This window comes from Gobius niger (genome assembly GCF_951799975.1).
Source record: "Gobius niger genome assembly, chromosome: 10".
Classification (NCBI taxonomy): Eukaryota; Metazoa; Chordata; class Actinopteri; order Gobiiformes; family Gobiidae; genus Gobius; species Gobius niger.
Genome location: NC_136861.1, coordinates 24,621,065 through 24,645,562, shown reverse-complemented (window position 1 = coordinate 24,645,562; position 24,498 = coordinate 24,621,065). Strand labels below are relative to the sequence as shown.

The 24,498-nt window shown below is 42.0% G+C and overlaps 3 protein-coding genes across 3 annotated transcripts; 2 read left to right on the top strand and 1 right to left on the bottom strand.

The window, feature by feature from the left end:
* The first annotated feature begins 444 nt into the window (after nt 1–444).
* Nucleotides 445–4,400, top strand: atg4db (autophagy related 4D, cysteine peptidase b). Its single transcript, XM_079564956.1, has 10 exons — nt 445–929; nt 1,015–1,104; nt 1,392–1,565; nt 1,946–2,237; nt 2,376–2,440; nt 2,578–2,714; nt 3,392–3,470; nt 3,539–3,615; nt 3,704–3,823; nt 4,033–4,400. The coding sequence occupies exons 1-10, from the start codon at nt 737–739 to the stop codon at nt 4,198–4,200; spliced, it is 1,395 nt and encodes a 464-aa protein (XP_079421082.1). The 5' UTR covers nt 445–736; the 3' UTR covers nt 4,201–4,400.
* A 1,135-nt stretch (nt 4,401–5,535) lies between these two features.
* On the bottom strand, nt 5,536–6,687 carry LOC306969552 (galactosylceramide sulfotransferase). Its single transcript, XM_079565191.1, has 2 exons — nt 6,519–6,687; nt 5,536–6,437 (listed from the first exon to the last, which is right to left on the bottom strand). The coding sequence occupies exons 1-2, from the start codon at nt 6,584–6,586 to the stop codon at nt 5,546–5,548; spliced, it is 960 nt and encodes a 319-aa protein (XP_079421317.1). The 5' UTR covers nt 6,587–6,687; the 3' UTR covers nt 5,536–5,545.
* A 1,765-nt stretch (nt 6,688–8,452) lies between these two features.
* On the top strand, nt 8,453–23,892 carry smarca4a (SWI/SNF related BAF chromatin remodeling complex subunit ATPase 4a). Its single transcript, XM_079563832.1, has 34 exons — nt 8,453–8,577; nt 10,017–10,242; nt 10,436–10,568; nt 12,015–12,449; nt 12,711–12,809; nt 12,877–13,126; nt 13,288–13,414; nt 13,496–13,669; nt 13,749–13,922; nt 14,059–14,226; nt 14,319–14,369; nt 14,549–14,679; nt 15,165–15,222; nt 15,384–15,496; nt 15,677–15,824; nt 16,095–16,258; nt 17,175–17,241; nt 17,494–17,604; nt 17,683–17,925; nt 18,190–18,303; nt 18,401–18,511; nt 18,593–18,679; nt 18,917–18,963; nt 19,100–19,266; nt 19,717–19,880; nt 20,200–20,427; nt 20,538–20,615; nt 20,699–20,917; nt 22,044–22,297; nt 22,416–22,521; nt 22,643–22,744; nt 22,821–22,953; nt 23,042–23,181; nt 23,317–23,892. The coding sequence occupies exons 2-34, from the start codon at nt 10,060–10,062 to the stop codon at nt 23,347–23,349; spliced, it is 4,812 nt and encodes a 1,603-aa protein (XP_079419958.1). The 5' UTR covers nt 8,453–8,577; nt 10,017–10,059; the 3' UTR covers nt 23,350–23,892.
* Nucleotides 23,893–24,498: the final 606 nt, after the last annotated feature.

Sequence of the window (24,498 nt, the reverse complement as noted above, 5' to 3'; positions counted from 1 at the left end):
AGGAAGATGAGACGACGAAGGAACCAATAACGTCCGTCCCTGAGGAAATGAGGAGCGACTATTCGGGAATACAACATGAAGGTATTAACTCTGTCACCAAGCTTTGCTTCCTTTTGTGAGCACAGGGTAACCCGTTTGACAGAAAGGATTACTTATTATATGGTGGCCTCTTGCAAAATCTCAAATATTTGTCAATTGTCATGCATTATTCATGAACTGAAGCTGGGAAAGAAAGATAAATAAAGTGCATTGTTTTTCCTCCCTGTTGATTTAGGTATCTTTCATATATACGAATACTTTTAGATTCATGGATGGTTTTTCAGTATTGGTGCTAGTTGTTGTGGTTAGACAGCTGCGTTGTGGTTTTGACCTCGTGACTATTTGGTTACAGAGGTGTTACGTGTTTTTTCAAATATTAATCTTTTCTCAAGGGGTGGTTTATGTGGTGCTGTAGTAAGCGTTCACCGTCATAAGATCAGTGTGTGTGACCCCCTTCTTTTTTCCAGAGACAGGATCAAATCAGCCATGACTGTGGTAGAACTAGACTCGCATGGTTTCTCTATTTGTCCACAGTCATGCTTACTTCACTGTGTTTAATTTCATCTGTCACTCTTTGAGCAATAGCCCTCCCCACGAGGATGTACTTCAGTCCACAAATTCAACAAAAGAAGAAGTTTCTATTTGTTTGTAGGCTCGGGCACTATGGGAACACAGATCCAGCTTTTAAGCACTAAACATGGATAAGAGTATGTCCGCTGCAGCGGAGTTTGAAGGACAGTCGCTGACAGAGGACCCTATGGAGGACTGGCTCTTCCTCTCCTCAGAGTCTGCTTCACCCCCCAGCCTGAACGAGAGCCCAGCAGAGGAGCGAGAGGACACCGGAAAACTCAAGTCCAAACTGCTCTCGGCGTGGAACAGCCTCAGATATGGTTTGCTCTATTTTGATGTCTATATTTGTGCTTCCTAGTTTCATAAGCGTTACAAAAATAATTGCCATACTGTTTTGTTCCTAAGTTTCAGCATGGTCACTGAAGCAGAAATCCAAATTCAGCAAAAGTTCACCGCTGATTATGCTCGGCAAAACATATGAGCTGACAGATCCAAGTGAGTCTGATTCTTTTTTATCAAAGCCCAAATTGGAGGACTATTGTTGTCTTGGCTCAAAAGGGTTATTTTATTTAGCTGGTTTAGTGGATTGGATTTGCTTCACATGTGAACTGTGTATATTTATTCAATATTTAACATTAAAATGAATCCTACATGCATAAGAAATGACTACTGTTTGTAAACAGTATTTTTTACAGTATAAGCTCATTGAATAAAATATAGTCCAAAGCAACTTCTTTAAAGTATTTAATAATATTGTGTTCTTGTTGATGTGTGTGTCCAAGGTGACAGAGAGCTATTTCGCCGCTCGTTCTCCTCTCTGCTGTGGCTCACCTACAGAAGGGGCTTCTCTCCTCTCTCCGGCTGCGCTCTCTCCACTGACAGTGGCTGGGGCTGTATGCTCAGGACTGGACAAATGTTACTGGCACAGGGTCTGCTGCTTCACCTCATGCCTCCAGGTCAAATATTAACAATAACAAGAGAACACACTTCATTAACATTAAGATCCGATACTAGTTAAGAGACCGTACTAGTTACAGACTATTATTAACCTGCAACCTGCTATCTTAGGGTAAAGGTTAGAGTTTGGGTTAGCAATTATGCATATCCAAGTCTCAAAGTGTATTGACAGGTGAGCTTTCATCACATTTGCTGTTCCTAACCCTAATGGTAACCGCTGACCCTAAACCTAACCCTAACCCTACACCCCGATCAGGGGGGCGGCCCTAGAATGGTCTCGAGTATAGAACAAGAACATAGAATTTAATAATTTACTAAGAATGTACAAAAAAATAACCTTGATTTGTATGATATATAAAAGATTGTTTTTAATTTGCAGACTGGTCTTGGACTCCCAACCTCCACTCTGTCAAAGACGACATTGACCTTCAGGACAGTCACACCTCTGCCAGCTCAGACCCCAGGCAGAGGAACCCTAAACTGGGTAGACATTTGAGCTTGGGGTCCCTGCTGGACAGACCCATGGGGGCCACTCACAGGAGGGTGGTATCGTGGTTTTTAGACCACCCCTCAGCTCCATTCGGGATACACAAACTAGTGGATCTGGGGAAGAGCTCGGGGAAGAGGGCAGGGGACTGGTACGGACCGTCCATAGTGGCACATATTCTCAGGTGAGAGAGTAATATAAAAGACTGAAGAAAACACAACAGTGCGTGATGTTACAAAAATCCCTTGTCACACCTTACTCATAATCTATTTTATTATATTGTAGTGGTTGATAATGTTTTTTATATTAATTTCTGTTACAGGAAAGCTGTGAATGAATCCCCTGATCTTCCCAGGCTCTCTGTGTATGTTGCACAAGATTGCACTGGTGAGTAATGTCCTGAATTGCCATGTACTCATCTTTTTTTAACCAAAGTCCTAATTTAAAAGAAGAGTGTGTACTTTCACTTCACGAGAGCTAGTTATGTGAGAGAAAATAATGTGTTTTGTCATTTTGTTGGTTAGTGTACAAAGATGACGTGAGCAGTTTGTGTAAGTGGCCTGACTGTGACAGCGCCACCTTCTGGACATCTGTCATCGTCCTCGTTCCTGTGCGACTGGGTGGACAAGAGCTCAACCCCAACTACATCCCCTATGTCAAAGTATGCACTTAACAATATATTCAGGATGTTTTTTGCGATATTGTGAGTTGCAGAGAATAAAACAGGCTACTCATAATTGACACCACCAGAGAAATGTCATGACATCAAGAGTAAATGTAAATTACAGTTAAAGATATATGATATTAAACCACACAGCATGTGGCACAGCAGAATCAGAAAATTACATAGATTTTTCTGTAGGTGGACTTTCCTATCTCTATTCCATGAGGCACATGGTTTTTACTCTCTGTAGTGTTAAACCAACCCTAAGGCAGGTTACAACCAGCCTCAGCCAATGGGCCGGTTTCAACCATTTTTTTGGGTCACATTTTTTGTCAAGTGAACTTGCGTATCAAATAATAAAAGTGCCTGTATATTAGCTCTCATAAATTGTCACCAACACGCACTAGTTTGTAAGCACAGCTGCTGCAAAATATATGCACAAATTCAAATGATGTTACAAACAACCCCAGTCTCCCCCTTATTGTGGCCCGAGGGGTAAAACATTTACCTGATTAAGCAAATGCCAATGTGATTTTTGGATTCAGCACTTTGATACTGTCCTTAATCAGTTCACAAAACAGAGAGAAATTTGTTGGTACCCAGTGTTATTTATAGACTAATTTGGGAATTGAATAAATGCTTAATAATGAGTGTATTTTTTTTTCCATGAATAGAAACTGCTTGGCTTGAATTGCTGCATTGGAATCATTGGAGGAAAACCAAAGCATTCGCTGTTTTTTGTTGGCTATCAAGGTATCATTGTCATTATTCAGTGTCACTGATATAAATTCTATACTATCTAATCTTTTGATAATTGATAGACAATAATTTGCTGTATCTGGATCCTCACTACTGCCAGCCCACTGTGAATGTGAGAAAGGGGAACTTCCCCTTGGAGGTATGAGGAAGTCACTTTATGCTTTCTAGCGAGACTGTAGTTTTACTTGTTTAGCTTTTTAAAATAATATTGTTTTCCTTGTTTTCAGTCTTTTCACTGTAAACACCCAAAGAAGATGCCGTTCTCTCGGATGGACCCCAGCTGTACAGTAGGATTCTACGCCAAAAATCCTAATGACTTTGAAACTCTTTGTACAGTTGTCACTGAGGTAAATGATTAAAGTGTTACACAATGAACCTCTGACACAAAGCAAATGAATCAAGGCTGGATCAACAGCAAATATTGTGAATCAAGAAAAACAGCGGCATTTTTGTTTATTACAAAATCACATATCTCCATAGTCGTATAAAATAAATGTACATTCAATTCAATAATAATTATTCATATGTGATCATTCTTGTTACTGTCCTTCCACAGGCTCTGTCCACGTCCACAGACAATTACCCCATGTTTATTTTTGAGGAGGGCTCCAGTCCCCTGGAGGAGCTGAGCAGCATGTCCACAAACCTCACTTACATCCAGAGGAAGAGCCAGAGGAAGAGACTGGTCACCTCCAGCAGCATGGACGAGTTCGTTCTGTTGTGACTTTTTTTGCTAAACCAAAGACACTACTATTTTTAAGCTTTTTTCTGTTTTATTTATAGTTTTATAAGGCTTATTTAATTTTAAACAGCAGAGCAACACTACAGGTAGGGCAAAGCACATGTAGCAACAGAAAACGCAATTATGGCCAATAATGTTCAGACTTGCCAAAATGCTGTAGTGCGTTTAGTTTATTTAGGTGTAATGCAGGAATCAGAAAAGTGGCATATATTTTTGCAACTGTGACATTAAATTTAAAGTGTGGTATGCACCAATAGTTCCATATAAACATTTGGACAATTTGTAAAAATAACAAGAACTAGCAAATAAGTGTGAAACAATAACTATTATTTCACTATTTTTGCCAGTTATTCTAAATTTTAACTTGTGTTTTTGGTGCAATTTGCTCTTAATTCATCCATTTTGTATATATCTAGTGCAGCCACAGTATGTTAAAGTTATTTATTGTACATTCATGTTTTAGATTCAATGTATTTTAAGGCATTTTTTCCCCCCGTCATTGCCTAGTATTATTGGCCATTATTCCATTATCAGTCGCTACGGTCCCAGATGCACACTGCAGTCATGTGACACAATGTGCTCTCACATGAGCTTAATCTGTAAATGGATTAGAAGATTGGATTTCTGTAACATGTGACTTACTCTTGGGAAAACACTGGAACACATTTTGAAACAGCTACAGCAAAAACCGTTTCATACCTCCTGGTTGTCCAATGTTTAGTTTAGTGAAACTTTAACATATCTGTTCTGCCTGGAAATCAAGTGGCTTTGGGAAATGATTTAATGTTTTAACTGAATGAAGGGTTTTCAGGGACCAGCCTGTACACAACGTTATTATTCTGTTCAAGATTTTGAATGTATTGTATCTTATTTTAATACACCAGTAAAAAGCATCAATTATAGTCATGTCATTTAAATCCAGATAGGGCTCATCAAAGCAACACCATGGTTTTGATTTTTACTCAATCCCACAAAGCCTCTGGTGGATATTTTTTTAATGTTTTTTAGAACACCCAAATACTGTTGTGAAAAATGTGTAGCATTCGGAAGAGCCTGTTACCATTGTTAAATAAATGAATACTTGCTATGTTTGGCAGAAAATAAAAAGATTCTGTCATTGTTGGCCTCGGGGTCTAGTTCTTAAATCTGTGGTTTATGTTTCAAGACCTGCATCTTCCAATACACATCTTCAAATTGAATGTTTCAATTATATTCTATAATTGAAGGGCCTATTTCATTTAAGCCATTGTTTTTTGGGACCATGGTTTCAACATTCTGTGAGTATTACGAGCCCATATTTGAATCCTCAAACCTAGTCCTGCTCTTTCTAGCCAGCTTTCATATCTCGTCCATACTGCTGGTAGTATAAATGAGTGTGATACTGATGTTCAGGCAGCACCATTCTTAAACAGAATCCCTGCTCTTGTTTTGTCAGGTTTTTGTGCAGCTCATATCCCAAAATAGTGAGTGACTTGGTTTGCCAAGGCCTCACCAAATCCTCCAGCTCTTCAGGCGGCACCCCTTTTCTGGCTAAGCATTTTTGTCTAATTCTTTCTGTAGATGCTCTTAGCAATTTCACTTCCCTCTGCAACCTCACACGCCCATACTGTTTTACTCTTTCCAAAAATATCTCTTTGAAATACTCGTACATCAAAACATCCAAGTTATTCCATGCTTTTATCTTTGCTTTGGTTGCATTGTGAAGAGGATGGACATCTTTAATTGCCCGACTATTTAAGCGGACATAGGCAAGCTCCTCCAATTCTAAGTTTAAAAGCGCCCCCAAAAGAATTAGCGATTCATCGAAATGTTCTGCTATCATGACCAAGTTAAAAGTTTCCTCAAGCAACACGAGGTCCGCGGGCCAGGAGGAGGTCCAAACATGGTTATTAAGGCCCAGGTCAAAGGTCATTGGATTCTTTGCAAAACCATTTTGAGGGATTTTGGGATCCCAAAATGTTTCGGGGGAATCCAGGAAAACAGTCAAGGCAGTTTTGTTGCTCGGTGTGATTTTGGCTGCAGTGAAGGCAGGAATGGAAGAGGAGTGATAGGCAAACACGGACTCAAAAGTTTGGACCGGATCTCTCAGGATGGTGATGAAGATGGGGTCAGCGGGCATGACCTTTTTCAGCTCAGACAGGTCAAAACGCAGGGAAGAGGAAAGAATGTCAAAATGATCAGAGCCACTGGGCATCTCATCCACCAATTCAGACTGGAATCTGAAACAAAGGTCCTTTTAATGCCTTTTCTTACACAAATTCTATTGGTGTAGAAACATGCTGTGGATCTTAATCACATACTTGCCAGGGTAGTTGAAGTTGTAACCCTGATGAGGAAAAGCAAAGGTAGCAGCATCCCTCTCTCCCATGCGGAATAGTAGATTTTGCACCGTGCTGGCCCCGGTTCTGTGGGTTTTGAGGAAAACTACTGGGGGAGAGTAGGTATGTAGCAGATCCAAGGACAGAGCTTCTGATGGAATTCTCCTCTGGTCTGACCTCTGCTTAACAGGTGTCTTCAAACTGTAAGGACTACACAACAGCAGAACTGTGTGAAGTAGAAACCCAGAATTATCAGTTGTGTTAAGTGCCAACAATAGGTTCAATACTGACTTGATCCTTGGGCCCAGGAGGATCTCTGTACCAATGGAGTAAATTGTTACTTCCACAGGAATTATCCCAATAAGTATAATAAAACCTGAAAACCCATCATGCACTTAAACTGCAAAGAGAATTTCAGAACGTTTTGAGACAGCCCTCCCTTATAGCAGTGAAAGTTTATTGGGCTATATGAGTTTTTATTATAGTCTATGCACATGATAAATGGTCTCAACTTATATAGCGCTTCAACCTACAGTGCTTTACATCAAGGAACCACTTACCCATTCACACTCATTTCATACACCAGTGTACGCAGACACTAGATGCAAGGTGGGTGAAGTGTCTTGCCCAAGGACACAATGAGAGTGTGCACTTGCAGGAGCCGGGATTCGGACTCCTGGCCTTATGACAATGAGACTACCATCTGCCCCACAAAAGCATATAAACTGAATTTGTTCTAGAGCTTTAAGACTGAAGACTTTCAGTATCTAACCTGAAACTTCTGATCTCCCATTAGAAACAACCTTAAACAGCAACAGTAGTTATTATTTAATTTATCTGAAATCATTTTTATAAGACATCCTCTGAAGTTACAGTGTACCTAGAAGAAATGCATTAAAGAAAAACTCACCCGGTCTGCTGTAACAGATGAGTTCCTATGAGAATTAGGAGAAATAAGACCCCCAAAGTAACAAGGCCTATCACACGGTATCTCCAAACACGGATGCCAAATCTGAAGGTCATACTGCTGTATCTTACTGCCTCACATTTAATGTTTTATAGCGTGCAGTGCTTGCTTGTTGAGCTCTCTGGACGTGAGACAACAGTCACACTGTGGCTTAAGACAGCTTCCCAACCTCACCTTAAGAAGATAAGCACGTCTAGCACAGGGCAATTAACTATGCCTATGTTCCTACATGAAGATAAGCTATTTAATGTGTTGGTTTCTTTTGTAAAACAGGGCTCGGTCAGGTTTGCACACATAACTGGACTCAATTCACAAAGGCTAAATTTCAAGTAGGAATTGAGGAATAGTGTTTAAATGCAGTCTGATACATTATCACATTGCAAAACATTGGAAAATGAGTGATTCTAATATTGAACCCACAGAGGAGTGAGTGCACGTGATCTCCTGAAACACATAGGCCAAATTTAACCTACAAGATACAATAATGACCCAAGCCTTCATGTGTTGTTAATTCTTATTCAAGAAATACAATTTTAAAATGCCATGAGTTTATCAGATTTCCCAGCCTGTCAGTAGGCTATAAATAACACCCCTTCATAATAACAACTCTAACCACCTCTTTTTTCCGGGGACACCCTGTGTAGCTGCAGCGTTATTAGCCTATTATGCCGGATGATATTGGAGAGAAAAAAAACAACTGTAGGTGACACAATGAAATCCGCGACGCAGGGACTGCACTACTTTATAAAGACTTCACAGGATGTAGATCTATAAACCTGCCGATGGCCCATTTCGCGACAAGTTTATTTCGCGCATGGATGTATTTAAAGGTAGTTTGTCCTCATATTCGTGTGGCCTCTTCCTGTGTTGTCCTCCCCTCCCCCACAGTCAGCCGGTGTAGGGCCTGTGTTCTCGGCCTGAGCAGCTGTAGGGGGCGCTGCAGAGCTACGGCCTGTCAGACACGGGGGGAGCAGGAAAAACCCACAGGCTCGTTTGGTCTTTGTTTCTGGCTGGGAGGAAAACCAAGAGACAGCGCGACCGGCGAGTTTTCAAACATCACATTCGGGGACTTGCGTGAGTAAACATTACTTTTACGACTTTTGTGACAGCAAACACGGGCCCATGTTTTCAAGCGTTTCTCTTTGGGAGAGTGTTTTACTGGTTTTAATCCGTTTGTGATTGTGAAAAGATGAGAGCGACATTGAGCTGCGCTGCCGTGGCGCGGCTCAGTGCAATGAATGAAAATAGTTTTTGGAAATGTGCTCAGAGCGGAGCGCTGGCCAAGTGTACGGAAGGCGCGATGGATCAATCAACTCCACTGATGAAGATGCTCAACATTTAACTCCTCTTAAAGGATATTTTTTCATCTGTCTGTCCTGCCTAATTGGCCTCTTAGAGCATGGTCGGCTAAGCTAACAGCTAGCATGCTAACAGCTTGTGTTGTTGTATTGTGAGACAGAGCTTCTGCTGATCACTCTGTCTTGTGTAACTTTTGTTTAATACACAAGTCAAGAACATCTATGTTTCAACGGAACAAGACAAAGTTGTTAAAGATCAATAAAATAAACGGTTAAAACTAAGTTGTTGCTTTAACAACATGCTAAAGATGTGGAATTGGTTCACACGGCTAGGCTAACACAACCATAGCCACTTACACCAACTGTTTTTGTTTGTTGATCATAAGTTTTCTCTACTTACTATAATGAGTCAGGCACCTGCTGTCGAATATGTAAAGTAACATTTCTGTCCTCCTGTGTGAGTGTAAAGGCCTCTGGCAGGGTCTGGTCTGGTGGTAGCAGGGTGATGACCCCAGTGGCTGAAATGGATACATTTAGGAAATACTTTATGTTTTTGTTTATTTGTTGCACATGTTTTGCCCATTTTTTTTTTTTATTGAAAGTCAGCTCAAAGTGCCGTAAAGTAATGGCTACAGACATGATGTCTGTACATGTTGCGTTGAATAGATGTGGCTTGAAATAACATGTTGACATGTAGACAGGCTTATGCGAAATAAACATCTATAATGAGTTGTAAATGCATTAAATCGTTGATCAGAGACTTTGTTCAGACACAATATAGACTTTATTTTTGATGTGCTGATAATTCTAAAGGTAATGTTTATTAGGGCTGGGACAAAATATCGAATCCGATCGCAATAACAAGTATTGATATCCAGTATTGCAGTACTTGTGTTTGGAGGCATTTTTATCATGCAGAGTTCCTTTGTTTTCCAGTAACGGTTACACAGCACTTTGTTACATTTTGTGTTAATGCAGTTTTCAATCTCATCACTTCAATAAATGTCAAATGGCATTTGGTTTAGAAACTTTGGACACATGACTTTTTACACATTTGAAGGTGTTTGATTTTTTGACCCACAATCAAATCTCAACATTTTATTTGCATACAAGCAATATTAATACACATATTCCCTCTGTCTGCACCGTCAGGCGTCGCTCACTTAGACGCTGCAGTGCTGACTTGTATTGTTCTCTTGAATCACTGTTTTCTAGTGGACCTTACTGCTGCAGCACGTTCCCAGAATTGGCCTGAGAGATGTCCACTCCTGACCCCCCCATGGGAGGGACCCCTCGGCCCGGTCCCTCCCCGGGTCCAGGGCCATCTCCAGGAGGCCCGTCTCCAGGTTCAGCCCACAACATGATGGGGCCCAGCCCAGGACCTCCTCACCCCTCTCAGGGACCAGGATACCCTCAGGAAAACATGCACCAGATGCACAAGGTATTGTTATATACTGTCCGATGTACCTGTAGTGCACGGCAGGTAAACAGTTGTTCCATGACTATTTTTTAAAAGAATATATAGTTTTGACCATTATAACTTTATGGACGTTGTTCTCTGCTTGACACAAAGCAGATTTATTCTGTTTCTTTTATGACGTATGATCCCCCTTCTCTGTTGGTGTGATGTTTAGCCCATGGAACCCTTGCATGACAAGGGGATGTCTGACGATCCTCGCTATAATCAGATGAAAGGAATGAGTATGAGGCCAGGTACACATCCTGGTATGGGACCTCCTCCAAGCCCTATGGACCAACATTCCCAAGGTATGGACCTGTATAGAGGATTTGGAGATTCATATTGAGTTGTTCAAGTCATGCACATGTATTTTATCTTCTATTATATGCTTCTTAAATTCAAGGTTATGTTCATTGTGCACATGTCCAGTAGCGTTAACAAATAAGGGCAAACTTGGAGCTTTAACTATTTTCTAAAAACGTGATACCGATTCGAGCATGTCATATATCTATGCCAGGCCTGTTTGTGACACAGTTAATGCTGTGGAAAGGCACAAAATAAACACAGAAATACACACAAATATGAATGTACAACTTTGGAGGTACAGTATAAGCTAAACACCTCAGCCTGCTTAAGAACATGCTTGTAGAGGTCAAAACATTTACAAAAGCAGGATATATGACATAACCTAAATATCTATAGTGGTTTCAGCTTTCTTGTTTATCAACATTCAATTTGCAAGTGAGATAGGATTGGAAATTTGTCCCTAAATATCCTTAAAATGTAAAGTTCGACACAATGGGCGCACTGTGGAAGTAGTGAACCAGTACAAGTACCTGGGCACAGTAATGGACAGTAAACTTTACATTCGAGGCTGACGTGGACGCTGTGTGTAGAAAGGCTCATCAGAGAATGCACTTCCTCTGCTTAGAGGCTACAATGTTGACATTGTTTTTATGATCTGAATTGTCTGCACTGCCTTGTAAAAGAATGTGGAAAAATTGTTGGATCTCATCTGAGTGGCTTACCTGACATTTTTAAGACTAGGTCAATGAATAAGGCAAAAAAAGTCCTTGCTGACCCCTCATACCCCCTGCATGGGCAGTTTGAGCTCCTGCCCTCGGGTAGGAGGTACAGTGTGCCCAAGGGTAGCACAAATAGAGTGAAGAACTCTTTTATCCCCACTGTTATTGGATTTTTAAATAAGTTATAGAGATTATATTTTTTTCCTAGGTTTTGCTTGGTTGATCTCCACACTTGTTATTGATCATTTTTAGTAGGATTTTAATTATTATAGTTTGTCTTTTTATTGTTTCCCATCTGTATGATTGTGTTTCTGCTGGCTGCGCACAAATTGCCCCTCAGGGATCGAATAAAGTATTGAATTGAAAAATCATTTTGGTAATCATATGTATTCTTGGTCATTAGAAGCTGGGAGAGTAGGTCAATATAAAGCTATTGTGTAGTTCTCAAAGCTAGAAAGATAGCTAAAAAAATGTGTTTTCAAAATAATAGTGTGCAGTGATCACTAGTGCCTTGTACTGTGTTTCTACACAAAGAAAAGCACACGCTCTTGTGTTAGCAAACTCATCAGACCAGTTTCTCTGCTTTTGCATAGTTCATTTGAAAGTGGAGTCAGGACAACACTGAGTGCTTGAATTAAATGGGTTGAGTTTTAAGGACAGCAGCACTTGTGCCTACAGCTCTCCTGGAGCTCGGTGAACATATTGACTGGAACTGTGTTCCCTTCACAGGTTACCCCTCACCACTGGGAGGCTCAGAACATGCTCCTAGCCCTGTCCCATCCAATGGACCTCCCTCTGGGCCCATGATGTCTGGTGCTCCTCCGGGCCCTGCCTCTGGGCCCATGGAGGCCAATGGTGACCCAAACCAGGCCATGGCCCAGCCCAACCGTGGTGGTCCTCCTGGGCCTGGGGGCCCTGCAGGACCTGGGACCAGCCCAGGAGGTGCTGGGGGGCCCACTCCCTTCAACCAGAACCAGCTGCACCAGCTCAGGGCTCAGATCATGGCGTACAAGATGTTAGCGCGCAGCCAGCCTCTCCCAGACCACCTGCAGATGGCAGTGCAGGGGAAGAGACCCATGCCCAACATGCCCCCTTCCACTGGGCCTGGGGGGGCACCAGTGGCCGGGCCGGTCCAGCCTCAGGGAAACTATAACAGACCACACGGTACGTCACCTGTCCTATGATAAGACGGTTATTTTAATAAAGAAGTGTTTTTAAAGTATCTCTAAAAGACCATAGAACGAGAGTTGCATTGTTCTAAACCTGCTAGATAGAATTACGGTAACCACCTGGATGACTGAGAATTTACATTGTTTTTTAAATATTATAATAAATAATACATAGTTTTTGAAGTCTTCCACATTTTAGAGCAGTTGACATCTTAATTAATTTTAATATCATAAGTTATGCCATCTTTTTCCTCAGGAATGGTTGGGCCCAACATGGCTCCCTCCGGACCTGCTGGAGTACCTCCCGGTATGCCCGGTCAGCCAACCAATGGACCTCCGAAATCATGGCCTGAAGGTGCACTTCTTAATAATAACATATATCTGTGTCTGTCCTCTTACTGACCCCCAGCTTCTGTGTGTAGGGCCCATGGTGAATGCTGCTGCCCCATCCAGCGGCCCTCAGAAGATGATTCCTCCCCAGCCCACAGGGCGACCCTCGCCTGCTCCACCGTCAGTGCCTCCAGCCGCCTCTCCAGTGATGCCTCCCCAGACCCAGTCTCCAGGACAGCCTGCCCAGCCCCCTCCCATGATGATGAAGCAGAGCCGCATCACTCCCATCCAGAAACCTCGTGGGCTGGACCCAGTTGAGATCCTTCAGGAGAGAGAGTACAGGTGAGGAAAGGTTTACGCCTACATCTACAGACTCAAGAGCTCAACATTTGCATTAAGGGCTAACACTTTAAATGTGCAAATACTTTCATAAATTTGACTTTATTTAACATTATTAGAACTAAATTGATAATGTGTTGTACATTTTTGCTTTTTTTCCTCAGGCTTCAGGCTCGTATATCTCATCGTATCCAGGAGCTGGAGAACCTGCCTGGGTCTCTCGCAGGTGATATCCGCACTAAGGCCACCATAGAACTCAAGGCCCTCAGACTGCTCAACTTCCAGAGACAGGTTTATAAAAAATTATAGATGCAATATTTATATTCCACCAAGCAAATGAGACGATGGTGTAAATGTCTTTGTCTTTCAAAGTTGAGGCAGGAAGTGGTGGTTTGCATGCGCCGGGACACCTCTTTGGAAACTGCCCTCAATGCCAAGGCTTATAAACGCAGCAAACGCCAATCTTTGCGCGAGGCTCGAATCACTGAGAAGCTGGAGAAACAGCAGAAGATCGAGCAAGAGCGCAAACGCCGACAGAAACACCAAGTGCGTAGTTTATACTAACCATAAACTGTGAACTTGACTCATAGAAAAGGTGCTAATTATTTACATCACTTGTCATCAGGAATACCTCAATAGCATCCTTCAACACGCCAAGGACTTCAAGGAGTACCATCGATCCATCACTGCCAAGCTCCAAAAGGCCACAAAAGCCGTCGCTACCTACCACGCCAACACTGAGCGCGAACAGAAGAAAGAGAATGAGCGCATTGAGAAGGAGAGAATGCGGAGGCTGATGGTAAGTCACTTCTCATCCAGAAAGTGGATGGTTTGTTGGTCTGTTTGATCATTATTAGCACTTCATGTTATTTGATCAATGCAACTCTTTTGGTCTTTATACTCCATAATGCTTCTTTGTAACTCTTCTTTCCCAGGCGGAAGATGAAGAAGGATACCGTAAACTTATCGACCAGAAGAAGGACAAGCGTCTGGCTTACCTTCTGCAGCAGACAGACGAGTACGTGGCTAACCTCACAGAGCTTGTGCGGGCCCATAAAGCTGTACAGGCACTTAAAGAAAGGAAAAAGAAGAAAAAGAAGAAGGTGGGAATATTATTCAGTGAAAAATAATGATGTTCGGTGTCATTTAGATGCAGTTAGATAGGATTAATATTATTTTTCCTTTCATTTTGCAGAAGCCTGAGCCAACAGAAGGGGGCGCTGCTGCTCTGGGACCAGATGGAGAGGTACAGTTTGCCATAATTGTATAATTTTGCACTTAACAATTGCTCCCAAAGTATTATTTCACATACAGAACAAAGCATTTATTTATTACAGTTTACACATGTTTAATCTCTATTTGTTTTTGCTGTTTTTGTTTTGTTTATGGACCACACAAACATGTTCTTCACATTTTGTTTCATAGCCACTGGATGAGACCAGTCAAATGAGTGACCTCCCAGTGAAGGTGATCCATACAGACAGTGGAAAGATCCTGACTGGAGTCGATGCTCCCAGGGCCGGTCAGCTGGAGACCTGGCTCGAGATGAACCCAGGGTGTGTAATTAAAAAACAACACTATTATCTCATTTATTTTGAACAGGCCACCGTTTTTCCAAACTAAGATATGTTCTTACCTGAGCTTAGACGAGTTGATGCGTCTGGTCTTTGTGCATGCGCTCAGTAACGCGAAACGACCTAGGATGTTGTTAGCATTTAGCCTCTTCTCCTCTCCTTTATGGGGCCAAACAGGGGTGAAGTTAGAAGTGAACAAGCTCTTCTGTGTTTTCCCTAATTAAAATACAGTTACACGATCCAAGTGTAGTTACACAAAATTAAACATGTAAATTTTCTAAGCGGATAAAAGGGGTGCTATATTGTAAGGTGTAACAATACCTTAGGATCGCTTCGACATTCGCGCATTAATATCTTTTTACATTAATATCATGATATCACTAATGTCATTTTACATTTAGGAACCCATCAAGTAAATAAAATCTATTTGCCAACTCCTGACACTTTTCAAAACCTTTTTTCCACAGATATGAAGTAGCTCCCCGATCAGACAGTGAAGAGAGTGGTTCAGAAGAGGACGATGAGGTACAGTTTAATAAATGCACATTTCCACCTTGTAGTCTCTGCTTGAGCCTTGGGACTTTGTGAAGCGATACACTTCTCTTCTTCTTCTCTTGTCTGAATGTTATGAACACACACACTCTGCTTTCTTGCTTGCTAATTGTAACGCGTATTTCCGGTGTCAGGAGGAAGATGAAGAGCCTCAGCCCTCCACTGCTCCAGCAGAGGACGAGAAGAAGAAGATCCCTGACCCTGACAGTGAAGACGTGTCTGAAGTTGATGTCCATAATATCATTGAGTAAGTAACATGTTAGGATTGTTTTCATGCCTGACAGAGACATTCTTCATCAACTCCAGTCACTTTGTGTAATAATAACGAATGAAAGTACAAAGCGAGGATCTTGGTACTGGATTAGACCAGACTCTCATGGAAGGGTCTATAATCCTTGTGACATATGATCTCTTTGTTCTTCTCCAGACACGCCAAGCAGGATGTGGATGATGAATACGGTACCCTTGCCTTCAACAGAGGACTGCAGTCATATTATGCTGTGGCCCACGCTGTTACAGAGAAGGTGGACAAACAGTCCTCTCTTATGGTCAACGGGTCACTGAAACAATACCAGGTACGCAAACAAAACCAATTGTTGATGAGCAAATGACACACATAAGCCAATGTGCATCCATCAGAAAATAATTGGTGTTTAATGTTTATTTTCATCACTGAAGACTAATGCTAACCAATGTTAATGCTAAAAGCCCTGGTGATTTTGGCCTTTTAGTTTTCCTTGTGTATTTCTGATGGCTACAGTGTTGGCTTCCCTTGATAGTAGTTCCAATAACATCGTCTTATGAGAGTAAAGTGACTTTTAACCTCCTGGCCACTGTCTACACAGATCAAAGGTCTGGAGTGGCTGGTGTCACTTTACAACAATAACCTCAATGGCATCCTTGCCGACGAGATGGGCCTTGGCAAGACCATCCAGACCATCGCACTCGTTACTTACCTCATGGAGTTGAAGCGCATCAACGGACCCTTCCTCGTCATAGTACCTCTATCGTAAGTACATACTACGTACAGTCCTCCACTAAAACAGCATTTTACTGCAGTGTGAGAAACTTCAAATTATTTGAATCTGTTAATTTGATTGAATGTAAAATGCTCATTGATGGTAAACTTGCGTATTTTTCCAATTTACTTCAAATATAATACAGAGAAAAAGAAACTTGAAAATGTATGCCAGGTGCAGGCGAAATACGTATAGCCTTGAAATGGAAAGACACAGAAAGACCTGGGGTGAAACGGCGGATTAAATGTTTATGTATAAATAATGTGCAGTAACTTGGAGAGAAATTGTCCTAAAACTGGAGGACTTTAAAGACATTTGGTTTCAGTTTTTACGCCTAGTAAAATACTTTGATTAACTTTATTGTAGCTGAGTGAAGGGTGGGTTTTAGGGTGAGGGAAGGATTTTATTTACATTTTATTTGTGGGTGTGTTTTATGTGTGTTTTGTCCTTAAAATTGAACATTTCAATTATCAACCTTTATTGCAGACATGAGGTCCAGTTAAAAAAAAAACAACAACACACAAGTTTAGAGCAGACAACTGTACCAGTGTCGCCACAGTTCAGACTGACAGCACGTGGCACTGACATTGATGTTGGTCAAGCTCATAATAATCACATTCTCACATTTGTTTAGCCAATCGATTAAATCTGTACATCAAGTTTCTCAAAACTGCATGAAAAGTTCTGATGCCAGCAGAAACATAACTGGCTGGCACTCTCCCATTGAGTTCTTTTCAGCACTTTACCAAGAGTGTAACATGAAAGGTAGCAAGAGTGATAAAGATAAGTTTTTAAAAGTCTCTACACTACTGTATGTTAACCCTTACATGGGGAAAATGCTGTGTGTGAAACCTACAGAAACATTGTGTGGAAGAGCGTACGTTAAAAACCCGCCTCTGTTTACAGAACTCTATCAAACTGGGTGTACGAGTTTGATAAGTGGGCGCCATCAGTTGTCATTGTCTCCTACAAGGTCAGTATTCATCAAAAAGATGCTGTAAAACCTTCCATTTATCCAGAAAGATTTTGCCAGTCCAACACAAACACAAAAGATATAAGTATTGAAAGATGTAAGGTGAATCAATCATCCACCGTTGCCTTCTTTCAATTACAAAACTAAGTAAAAGCATCAAGCTACTGAGTTACTCTTCAAAAGTCTTGCCACCAAAAACAAGAGAGAATAATTCTCGTTTAAATTAGACGTCCCGATTCTTTTTACTTGCAGGGGTCCCCAGCTGCTCGTCGCGCCTTTCTTCCATTGCTGCGCAGCGGCAAGTTTAATGTCCTGCTCACCACATACGAGTACATTATCAAAGACAAGCAGGTGCTCGCTAAGGTAAGGAAACCCAATTACCAGTCGTCCCATCGCGCCTGTCGGGACACGTTTGTAACCAGTGTCCTATCTGCTCCTCAGCTTCGGTGGAAGTACATGATTGTGGATGAGGGCCACAGGATGAAGAACCACCACTGTAAGCTGACCCAGGTGTTGAACACGCACTACCTGGCACCGCGTCGTCTGCTCCTGACCGGGACGCCGCTCCAGAACAAGCTGCCTGAGCTGTGGGCCTTGCTCAACTTCCTGCTGCCCACCATCTTCAAGAGCTGCACCACCTTCGAGCAGTGGTTCAACGCCCCCTTCGCCATGACCGGAGAAAAGGTCAGTCCGTGGCCTTTGTGAGCTGCGATAGGATATACTAGGGATTGTTGGAAACCTTCTGTCTGTTGAACTGGCTTTTTCTACTTTATAGTTTATCTTTATGAACTGGTGTGCTTCCATTGACTTTGCTTTTATTTAATTTTATTTGTTGTAGTTGCTTGGAAGTTTCAGCGTCAAGTTTTGCACCTTTCTTATGGGCAATATGTAGACGAGGTACATGTATAAATGCACACGATCTTACTTACGATCTTTGTGCCGCATTAGGTCGATCTGAATGAAGAGGAGACCATTCTGATTATCCGTCGTCTTCACAAAGTGCTCAGGCCTTTCCTCCTGAGGCGACTCAAGAAGGAGGTGGAGGCCCAGCTGCCTGAGAAGGTCAGTACTGACACTTTACTTTGAACCCATTTCTCACTGCTGATCACTGGCAGCGGGCTTTTGCGTGAGCGTAACTGTGTTTCTCTGTTTCCTGCAGGTCGAGTATGTGATCAAGTGCGACATGTCTGCTCTTCAGAGGGTGCTGTACAGGCATATGCAGGCCAAAGGAGTGCTGCTCACAGACGGGTCAGAGAAGGACGGCAGGAAGGTAAATGTTTCATCATGTACATTTACGCAGCAACGAAAAATGTGTTGAGAATGTGTTGTTAATGTGTTGTTTTCTTACCAGGGTAAAGGTGGTACCAAGACTCTAATGAATACGATCATGCAGCTGAGGAAGATTTGTAACCACCCCTTCATGTTCCAGCATATTGAGGTACCGCACACTTAATTTGAGTATGCAAACTAAAATGGGTTTAAAAAGTGGACACTGGAGACGATGTGGATGTCAACAATTTACTAGCCATGTACAGCCAATACTAAATTACACACTGAGCCAACTGTGCCCAACAATACTTACTGTGCTTTCGTTTTCAATTTCCATTTACTTCAATGATCATATCATCCCATTAATGTTGCGCTGAAACTAATTGATCATTCTTTTGCCTCACAGGAGTCTTTCTCTGAACATCTTGGCTTCTCCAATGGAGTTGTCACTGGGTATGTATGTTTTAAAGTCTAACTCAGCATCTCAGTGAACGAAACTTGTTAAAACCACAAAAGTTATGAACAATATTATGGCTGTATAAACAGGAAGTAGGTTGAAAATGATTTCTCTATTGTACTTGTTGCGTAGACCTGACCTGTACCGCTCCTCGGGGAAGTTCGAACTGCTGGACAGGATCCTGCCCAAACTCAGGGCCACAAACCACAAAGTGCTGCTCTTCTGTCAGATGACGTCCCTTATGAACATCATGGAGGACTACTTTGCCTACCGCAGCTTCAAGTACCTTCGCCTGGACGGTAAGAAATCACATGTTATGTACTTTTTGGATGTTGGCAACCTTAAAAACATTTCATCGCTCACCAATACGAGCGATCGCGATGTCGTCACATCCGTTGGCTGTGGTAGGCATTTTACATTTTCATATTTGATAAACATTTTATTAAAATCCTATAATCAGCAAAAACAATGTCCATAAACAGGGCATTGCTTCTCTTGCGCTGTAACAGATCTATCATTTTATAAAACCGAGTTAGAGGCCTGTATGCATCAGCTGTTGCCTACCATTCACCAAAACATCCGGTGAAAATTGCGGAAGTAAACAATAACAGCGATCGCTCGTATTGCTCTCCTCTTGTTTATCTATGTCTATATTTTTTCACAATGAGCATGCCCATAACAATGATGAACCTGTTAACACACCAGTAATGTCCAAATAACCAGAGTCCTGTGGGTGTTTTTGGCTGTAGGAACGACAAAAGCGGAGGACCGTGGCATGCTGCTGAAGACCTTCAATGACCCTGCCTCTGAGTACTTTGTGTTTTTGCTCAGTACCAGAGCAGGAGGACTGGGGCTGAACCTGCAGTCCGCTGACACTGTCATCATCTTTGACAGTGACTGGAACCCTCACCAGGTATTAAAGCACCCACATGAGTTTCATTACAACAAGTAATGGGAAATCCCATGACTGTCACATCAACAGTCATGGGATTTCCTCCATTTCCTCCTTGTTGATGTGACATTTTCGGCTTATTTTTGTTTTTTTGTTTTGGGCATGGAGCTTCTTTTTTTCCTCAGCAGTCAATGTGCAAAAGTAATAAGTATATATAAAGACTATTCGAAGTTTTTTTTAATCAAGTGAGGCATAGAAAAGTCAAAGGCGATATCTCAGTTGAACCTTTTGCATCGACATGTTCTCCACAATGATTTTCTTTCCCATCTGCGCTCCCCAGGACTTGCAGGCCCAGGACAGAGCCCATCGTATCGGGCAGCAGAACGAGGTGCGAGTGCTGCGTCTGTGCACGGTGAACAGCGTCGAGGAGAAAATCCTGGCTGCAGCTAAGTACAAGCTCAATGTGGACCAGAAGGTGATCCAGGCTGGGATGTTCGACCAGAAGTCCTCAGGGTGCGAACGGAGGGCGTTTCTACAGGCCATCCTGGAGCACGAAGAACAAGACGAGGTCAGGGCTTGTTCTCTCGCTTTTCTGTTTGATCTTTGAAATATGAGCTCAGTTGATTTTAGGATGTTGTAATATGAAACTGTAGTTTAAAAGTTTTTCCTTGCCTATAGGAGGAGGATGAAGTGCCTGATGATGAGACTGTAAATCAGATGATTGCGAGAAGTGAAGATGAGTTTGAACAATTCATGGTGGGTAAATCTTTGGTTGTTCGACTCCGCAATTGCTGAAAGACATTAACAGCTGATTTTAACTTGTACTCCTTTTGTTGCAGCGTATGGACCTGGACCGGCGGCGCGAAGATGCCCGGAACCCCAAGAGGAAACCACGTCTGATGGAGGAGGACGACATGCCCAGCTGGATCCTGAAGGACGACGCAGAGGTTGAGCGTCTGACCTGTGAGGAAGAGGAGGAGAAGATGTTCGGACGAGGCTCACGCCAACGCAAGGAAGTGGACTACAGCGACTCGCTCACAGAGAAACAGTGGCTCAAGGTACCGTGCGTATCTTCATGTTGACTGTGCACACTAGTAGAATTTGTAACTGTGGTACACATGAGAAGTTACATTTGCTTAATAATGTCCAAACTTTAATTCCTTTCATATTGAACGATCCATCCATTTTATGAACCTTTTGAATCTTGATTTTAGTGGTGCTGTTGACACACTTCAACCCCCTCCAAAAGGCTGGTTTCCCACACATACTCATTGAAATATTGATATATTTTGTACTCACATGTACTGTGAAATGTATTTATCAATTGTATTTTCCTTTCTGGGAGACGGCGAGAAATATATACAGTGGGATGAAAAAGTATGTTTGGAATTTCTCACATTCTGCCTAAATTGCACATAAAATATGGTCTGATCTTGATTTAAATCACAAGAGTAAACAATGTAGCTTAAACTGATGCCACCCAAACAATTACATGTTATCATATTTTTACTTACTTTTTCCTCCCTGTCCTGTGAATGTTTACACGTTATGCTCAATAAAGATATGATGAGAAAATAGAAGCAATGCACACCAGAAGTACTCTCAAGAGGTTGAGGAAAATCTTCATAAATCAAAAAAACAAACCGCATCGCACACTCAAGTAGCCGATGTCCAATTTTTAATCAAGGATGATAACATTTCGGCATAGCCTTCATCAGATCATTCTTTTTTCATCTTAGAATCACAGTGTGTCCTTCATCACGCACTGATGAAGGCTATGCCGGAACGTTATCATCCTTGATTAAAAATTGGACATCGGCTACTTGAGTGTGCGATGCTGTTTAAAATTAAAAATTAAAAAAATGTTGATCAATAAAAATATGATTACATGCAATTGTTTGGTTGGTATTAGTTTAAGCAGACACTGTTTGTCTATTCTCGTGATTTAAATAAAGATCAGACCACATTTTATGACCAAGGTAGGGTTCACATACTTTTTATAGGTTTTCAGAGTTATTTTCTAATATCTAGTGCCTTTATTGAGTGTAGAACCCCAAAACAAGGTGTACAAGATCAAAATTGAATCCATAAATTTAAGCCTGGGTCTATCCATTAAGACTGTCGGAAAATACCGGCTCATATTTATAGCAATAATCTACAGTACATTTCTTCTCTACTCCGCAGGCCATTGAGGAGGGCAACCTGGATGACCTAGAAGAAGAAGTCCGTCACAAAAAGACCACCCGGAAACGCAAGAGGGATCGAGACGACGGCATGTCCACTCCCAGCAGCTCTGGACGGGGGCGGGACAAGGACGAAGATGGCAAAAAGGCCAAGAAACGCGGGCGCCCGCCGGCTGAGAAACTGTCCCCCAACCCACCCACTCTCACCAAAAAGATGAAGAAGATCGTGGACGCTGTCATCAAGTATAAGGACGGGTGAGTGAATCGGTTTTAAATGGTCTTATCTACCTGCAAAACATCACCAAAACCAGTTATTGATGACAAAAGGCAGCCATAGATGTCAGATGATAATATTGGATTCTTTTTGCTGCAGTAATGGCCGGCAGCTGAGTGAAGTCTTCATCCAACTGCCCTCTCGAAAGGAGCTGCCGGAGTACTATGAGCTTATCCGCAAACCTGTGGACTTCAGGAAAATCAAGGTATTTGCACAATGGCGTATTCCATTTCATTTCTGACAAGCTTCAGACCTAAATTTGAGTTCATTGGGTAAAAACGGCAGGAGACCCCTGAGCTAAACTTCATGCTCCCCTCGTCTTTCAGGAGAGGATCCGTAGCCACAAATACCGCGGCCTCAACGATCTGGAGAAGGACGTAATGCTGCTGTGTCAAAACGCTCAAACGTTCAACCTGGAGGGCTCTCTGGTCAGTTACCTGAGCTCATCACAATGTCCTTGAATCTTGATCCAGCGAAATAAAATCTCACAACCAACCTTTTCAGATCTACGAGGACTCCATCGTGCTGCAGTCAGTGTTCACCAGTGTGAGGCAGAAGATCGAGAAGGAGGAGGAGAGCGAGGGAGAGGACAGTGAGGAGGAGGAGGAGGAGCTGGACGAAGGCTCAGAGTCTGAATGTGAGCGATGCAAAATCTCTACATTTTGGTGACTTTGAAAGCAAGTGTCGTATTTCCTGACATCGGCGAGTTTTGTTGTGTCTTTTAGCTCGATCCGTGAAGGTGAAGATTAAACTGAGCCGGAAAGACAAGGGCGACAAAGGGGGCAAAGGCCAGAAGAGGAGAAGCAGAGGGTCTCGGGCCAAACCTGTGGTGAGCGACGATGACAGCGAAGAAGAGCAGGAGGAGGTGGGTTGGCAATTTACAACTAAATACGTAACGAAGACCGTCGTATTGTACCAAAAAACAACAACAAATGGTTAAAGAAACAGGCCGCCGTTTTTCCATATGATTTATGAGTAAACGCTTTTTCTTTCGTCTCAGGATCGCTCAGGCAGTGGCAGCGAAGAGGACTGAACCCTCTCCTGATCCGATGGAAGCCCCTCGCGCCCCTTGACTGTGATTTATATATTTTACTTAGAAGCAGCAGGGCTTAGACCTAGAAGAGCTCCTTTTTAGTGAGACTGTTGTATTCTCATCTAAATATAGCATTAATTAAACCATTAAACTTAAGATATGAATCACCCATTCCCATATTTAATGCATTTTCCTGTATGAATAGTAGTGTTTCTTTTGTTTTCTCCAAGTGGAACGTGCCGGCGCCTATTATAGACTGATCATGGGTTAAAAAAAAAAAAGGAAAAAAAAGGTTGTTTTTTTTAAAAAGTGGTATTGATTTTGTTGTATTTGGGACCAGGAGTACTTTTCTGAATGCATGTTTGTCTGGAAGTGTGTCCTCACTTGTGTCTCTAATTTAAAAAGACTGTCTCAGCGGGGCTCAGCGTGTCCCACCAGCAGACCCTCCCCTTCAGGTTGGTAAATGGGGAGGTTGGGGCACAGCCGTTTTCTCGTGTCGCTGTCACTGGACTCAAATTTCACAATAAAGGCATCTCGTAAGAACAGTTTGGAGTTATTTGTTGCAATAGCCGTCATTATACACAAGATGGCGTCCTTGCGCTCTCTGTAGCCCTTTGCAGACAGTAATGCAGTCCTATGCAGTTCAAAACAGAAATATCTGACCCAAAAGCAACCAATCTTACGCCACAAACATATTAACACTTTTAAGCTTTGCACAGTGCTGACTGAAACCCCATGATAAAACAAAGATTAAATTTTGTGGTATTGCATAAATGATTGACGCCTGTTAATGAAGTCTATACTAGTTATACACTTCATAAACACACAAAATATATACTTTATTCCCTGCAGTGTAGTTGTCTCTTGTAACATTTGTAATAATATAGCTATCATCATGATGTCCTAATGAAATAAAATAAACTGATGAACATTCGGTTGTTTCCTCGTCCCTATGTACCTGCCTCTTCTTTCTTTCCCAACAACATGAGTCTCTTCCCTTCAGCTCATTGCATGCCAGTATACTTTTTTTAAACTTGGCCTGGTACAAAGGCGGGGTAGAGTAGCCAAATATATATATATTAAAAGTAGTCTACTTGGAGAAAATATTAAAGTCTGATTAATTACTGTAAGAAATAATGTAAAATCCTT